This window comes from Dendrobates tinctorius, unplaced genomic scaffold (genome assembly GCF_039654945.1).
Source record: "Dendrobates tinctorius isolate UK_male_01 unplaced genomic scaffold, ASM3965494v1 ptg000297l, whole genome shotgun sequence".
Lineage (NCBI taxonomy): Eukaryota > Metazoa > Chordata > Amphibia > Anura > Dendrobatidae > Dendrobates > Dendrobates tinctorius.
The window spans coordinates 3,335,879-3,341,467 of NW_027361964.1; the positions used below are offsets into that span (position 1 = coordinate 3,335,879).

General features: G+C 54.5%; 1 protein-coding gene across 1 annotated transcript; it reads right to left on the bottom strand.

Moving 5' to 3' along the window:
- Nucleotides 1-2,758: 2,758 nt before the first annotated feature.
- LOC141073173 (claudin-4-like) lies at nt 2,759-5,000 on the bottom strand. The gene is made up of 2 exons (XM_073560558.1): nt 4,871-5,000; nt 2,759-3,445 (listed from the first exon to the last, which is right to left on the bottom strand). The coding sequence occupies exon 2, from the start codon at nt 3,431-3,433 to the stop codon at nt 2,789-2,791; it is 645 nt and encodes a 214-aa protein (XP_073416659.1). The 5' UTR covers nt 3,434-3,445; nt 4,871-5,000; the 3' UTR covers nt 2,759-2,788.
- Nucleotides 5,001-5,589: the final 589 nt, after the last annotated feature.

Consider the following 5,589-nt stretch of genomic DNA (forward strand, 5'->3'; position numbering starts at 1 on the left):
ATGTGGGCAGTGGTTATACAGATAAAAGTTGCTATAAAATTGAGACATAAAATATGTACAGTACACAAGTATAAAACAAAATGGATGAAAACAGAAAGAAATTATACTCACGGTTGCATATTGTTCTTAAGGCAGACCATGTGGCTGGGGAGAGAAGGTGGAGCCACACGTCTCCACTCATCTGCACGTCTCTCTTGCACGAGGACTTAAGCTGCTCTGCGCTGGTTTTGGGGAGGGAATCCCTTATCCTTTTGGGTCTATGACCTAAGTTTTGTAGCCAAATCCTAACTTGAAGGTGGGACCTTCCCCTCTTCAAGTTAGGACTTGGCTACAAAACTTATGAGGATCATATCTTAGCGAGGGAAGCCCGCACAAACACATATATGGTATCATTGTTTGTGATTTACAGAATAGAATCCGAAAACACCAAGAATGCACTAGCTAGGACGCTTCATTTGGGAGCAACTCATATCTCAGGTTCTGGGGGTCCGAGAGCCTCGCAGGAGCCACCGTAGGGAAGCCGGGTCCACGCATATCACGGAAATATGACTATTATATCTCTGTCATGAGCGGAATGCAAGCTAGGCTTCTTTTTAATATTTCCTATACCTGTAACCAACTTTTGGTTTTCAGAACAAAGACACTGCTTTCCCTTGCAGGGGGGGTAGGGCTGCAGAGGAAATGGTCAGCTTCAGGTTACCAGCAGCAGAGGTCTGATAAGACGGAGGGGGAGGGGATTGCGGGGGCTGCTGCAAACGCTGGCAGTCTACATTGTCATCCGAAGGGTAGCACTGGGAGATTTTCTAGAAACATCCTACAGAAAAAAAAAAAAAATCATACTTTACAGACATTGTATATCACATTTACGCACAATTTTGGAAAGGTGGCAACAATTATGTCTGACCCATTTTTGGGGTTTTATGTGAATGTTTGTCCAAAATTGTTTTGCCTCCCCACCACCACTCTGTTTTTTTGTGTTGTTCCAATACAGACATAGGAAATAAATCTGTGTCTAACAAAACGTGAGTAAGAGCAATAATTTACTGGGAGAAAGATTTCATTTTCTGAAACCATTTCAAGGGTGCCCACACCTTCACCATGACTGTGTGCTCCATGCGTTGGAGCGGGAGGTGTATACACCATGCGCTTCCTACACGTTCCCCAATGGCCGGCCTCGTGGTGGAAGCAGCCACGGCCCCGTCCTGAAGATTGGCAGCAGCGGTGGGATCTCCGAGATCTCTTGGCTGTTGTCCCCTAACACTACAGCACAGGAATGAAGGTTAGATGACTGGTGATGGCCCACACACCGGAGGAGCACAGGCCGAGGGCCCCTGATCCTGTCTCTCCTCACCATCCGGAGGTAACGGGAAGAAGCCGAATTCCAGCAGTGTCTGCGACCAGGATCCGACCGGTCAGAACCGTCTCCAACAAAGAACGAGTCTGCTCAGGTCTGACCGCAAACCCCAGAGACCCCCACGGCCTGGCGCGAAGGGGCACACAGGAAGCCACACTGTGAAAATATATATATATATATATATATATACATATACATATACACACACACATATATACGGAGGGATACTGTGCAGTGTATATAGCACAGGAAGCCACACTGAATATATATACATATACACACACACACAGGGGTACTGTGCAGTGTATATAGCACAGGAAGCGGCACTGTGAATATATATATATATACACACACACACAAGGAGCGGTACTGTGCAGTGTATATAGCACAGGAGGAGCGGTACTGTGCAGTGTATATATACAGGAGGAGCGGTACTGTGCAGTGTATATAGCACAGGAGGAGCGGTACTGTGCAGTGTATATAGCACAGGAGGAGCGGTACTGTACATATAGCACAGGAGGAGCGGTACTGTGCAGTGTATATATACAGGAGGAGCGGTACTGTGCAGTGTATATAGCACAGGAGGAGCGGTACTGTACATATAGCACAGGAGGAGCGGTACTGTGCAGTGTATATATACAGGAGGAGCGGTACTGTGCAGTGTATATAGCACAGGAGGAGCGGTACTGTGCAGTGTATATAGCACAGGAGGAGCGGTACTGTGCAGTGTATATAGCACAGGAGGAGCGGTACTGTACATATAGCACAGGAGGAGCGGTACTGTACAGTGTATATAGCACAGGAGGAGCGGTACTGTACAGTGTATATAGCACAGGAGGAGTGGTACTGTGCAGTGTATATAGCACAGGAGGAGTGGTACTGTGCAGTGTATATAGCACAGGAGGAGTGGTACTGTGCAGTGTATATAGCACAGGAGGAGTGGTACTGTGCAGTGTATATAGCACAGGAGGAGTGGTACTGTGCAGTGTATATAGCACAGGAGGAGTGGTACTGTGCAGTGTATATAGCACAGGAGGAGTGGTACTGTGCAGTGTATATAGCACAGGAGGAGTGGTACTGTGCAGTGTATATAGCACAGGAGGAGTGGTACTGTGCAGTGTATATAGCACAGGAGGAGTGGTACTGTGCAGTGTATATAGCACAGGAGGAGTGGTACTGTGCACAGGAGGAGTGGTACTGTGTAGCACGTCTGGTAGTCAGAGACCCCTGTTCCACCCTCACCGTTGGGCCTTCACGCGCCCTCCCTGGTGTAATAGAGACCACCACATGAGCCCCAGGAAGGATCGGACCACCACAGATTTAGAAAAGATCATTTTAATTAACCACAAACTCCATATAAAATGCAGCCCCCTCCCCCCATGCCGCTGACCCCCCCCCCCCCCATTAACAGTCTCTGGTGCAGGGTGGCGCTGCTCACACGTAGTTCTTGCTGGCGTAGTCGCTGCGGGGCTGGGACGGGGCCGCCGTGTACCGGGCCGTGTACGGCACCTCAGTCTTTTTGGGGCAGGAGCAGGACAAGAGGCCCCCACCCAACAGCATCAGGGCAGCGGCGGCCCAGCCGATGTACAGCGCGGCCCCCAGCTCTCGCTTCTGCGCCTCCACCACCAGCGGGTTGTAGAAGTCACGGATGATGCTGTTCGCCGACCAACACACAGGAATCAACACGAGGACGCCGGCCACCAGGAAGACCACGCCGGCCACCATGCTGATCCGCGCTTTGGTGTTCTCATCCTCCACACAGGTGGTGCACTTGGCGCCCACCACGCCCATGAGGATGGCCAGGACCGCCAGCAGGATGCAGATGACGGTGAGCGCACGGGCGGCCTGCAGGTCCTTGGGCAGCGCCAGCATGGAGTCGTACACCTTGCACTGCATTTGCCCCGTGCTCTGCACGATGCAGTTCATCCACAGCCCCTCCCAGATAACCTGCGCCACCACGATGTTATTACCGATGAACGCCGTCACCTTCCACATGGGCAGCGCACACGTGATGATGGAGGCCACCCAGCCGATGAGGGAGAGCGCCATGCCCAGGAACTGGAGACCAGTGGAAGCCATGACTGACGAGAGCTGCAAGAAAAGGATGCAAGTCAGATCCAGCCTACAGCGCCCCCCACAGGCAAGACTCGCCACAGCACCCCCCGCAGGCAACACTCGCCACAGCGCCCCCCGCAGGCAACACTCGCCACAGCGCCCCCCCGCAGGCAACACTCGCCACAGCGCCCCCCCGCAGGCAACACTCGCCACAGCGCCCCTACCCCACAGCACCCCCCGCAGGCAACACTCACCACAGCACCCCCCGCAGGCAACACTCACCACAGCACCCCCTGCAGGCAACACTCACCACAGCACCCCTACCCCACAACACTCCCCCCCCCACAGCACCCCCTGCTACACAACACTCCCCACAGCACCCCCCGCAGGCAACACTCCCCACAGCACCCCTACCCCACAGCACCCCCCACAGGCAACACTCACCACAGCACCCCCCACAGGCAACACTCACCACAGCACCCCCTGCTACACACCAACCCCCCGCAGGCAACACTCACCACAGCACCCCCCGCAGGCAACACTCACCACAGCACCCCCCGCAGGCAACACTCACCACAGCACCCCCCGCAGGCAACACTCACCACAGCACCCCTACCCCACAGCACCCCCCACAGGCAACACTCACCACAGCACCCCCCGCAGGCAACACTCACCACAGCACCCCCCGCAGGCAACACTCACCACAGCACCCCCCGCAGGCAACACTCACCACAGCACCCCCCGCAGGCAACACTCACCACAGCACCCCTACCCCACAGCACCCCCCACAGGCAACACTCACCACAGCACCCCCCGCAGGCAACACTCACCACAGCACCCCCCGCAGGCAACACTCACCACAGCACCCCCCGCAGGCAACACTCACCACAGCACCCCCCGCAGGCAACACTCACCACAGCACCCCCCGCAGGCAACACTCACCACAGCACCCCCCGCAGGCAACACTCACCACAGCACCCCCCGCAGGCAACACACCAACCCCCCGCAGGCAACACTCACCACAGCACCCCTACCCCACAGCACCCCCCGCAGGCAACACTCAGCACAGCACCCCCTGCTACACTGCCACCTAACATTCCCAACCTCACAAAACCCCTGCAGGCAAGGTTCCCACAGCAGCATCACCCCAACACACCATCCAACAAGCCCAGAGCATGAGGGAGCGCAGACCATACACCAACCACCGGATCATCTCACAATCACCACACAGAGAAGCCCCCACAACACTGGTCAGACGCCCCCCTCCCCATCACAACCACAGGAAAAGCAGACATACAGAAGAGGAAGCCACACAGACCCCACAAGATGCCCTCCCCCAGCAGAGAGACAAGGACAGGGCAGCCCCCAAATAACACAACCAACCCCAATCATCAAGTGGAGGAACATACAGGTCAGACCCAGATCATCCCAACACCCCCATAACTACTACAACCACCTCACCTGGAGAGCAAAGCACACAAGACCACCATAGTCCCCCGCTAGTCCCGGCTTTATACCGCGCCCTCCCCCAGTATCAGGTGCAGCCCCAGCACACCTGGGGAGGGCGGAGAGTATCACTGATACTGGGGGAGCAGAGTGCAAGCTCCTCAGCCCACACGCCTCTGCTGTCCTCCAAATAAGGCAGGAGGTGGAGGAGCGATGCTCTGCAGAGGGGTCAGTGGTGTAATAATCTGCAGGATATATCACTTTGTATCTGTCAGGAGGTGGAGGAGCGATGCTCTGCAGAGAGGACAGTGGTGTAATAATCTGCAGGATATATCACCATGTATCTGTCATGAGGTGGAGGAGCGATGCTCTGCAGAGAGGTCAGAGGTGTAATAATCTGCAGGATATATCACTATGTATCTGTCAGGAGGTGGAGGAGCGATGCTCTGCAGAGAGGACAGTGGTGTAATAATCTGCAGGACATATCACTGTGTATCTGTCAGGAGGTGGATGAGCGATGCTCTGCAGAGAGGACAGTGGTGTAATAATCTGCGGGATATATCACTGTGTATCTGTCAGGAGGTGGAGGAGCGATGCTCTGCAGAGAGGACAGTGGTGTAATAATCTTCAGGACATATCACTATGTATCTGTCAGGAGGTGGAGGAGCGATGCTCTGCAGAGAGGTCAGAGGTGTAATAATCTGCAGGATATATCACTATGTATCTGTCAGGAG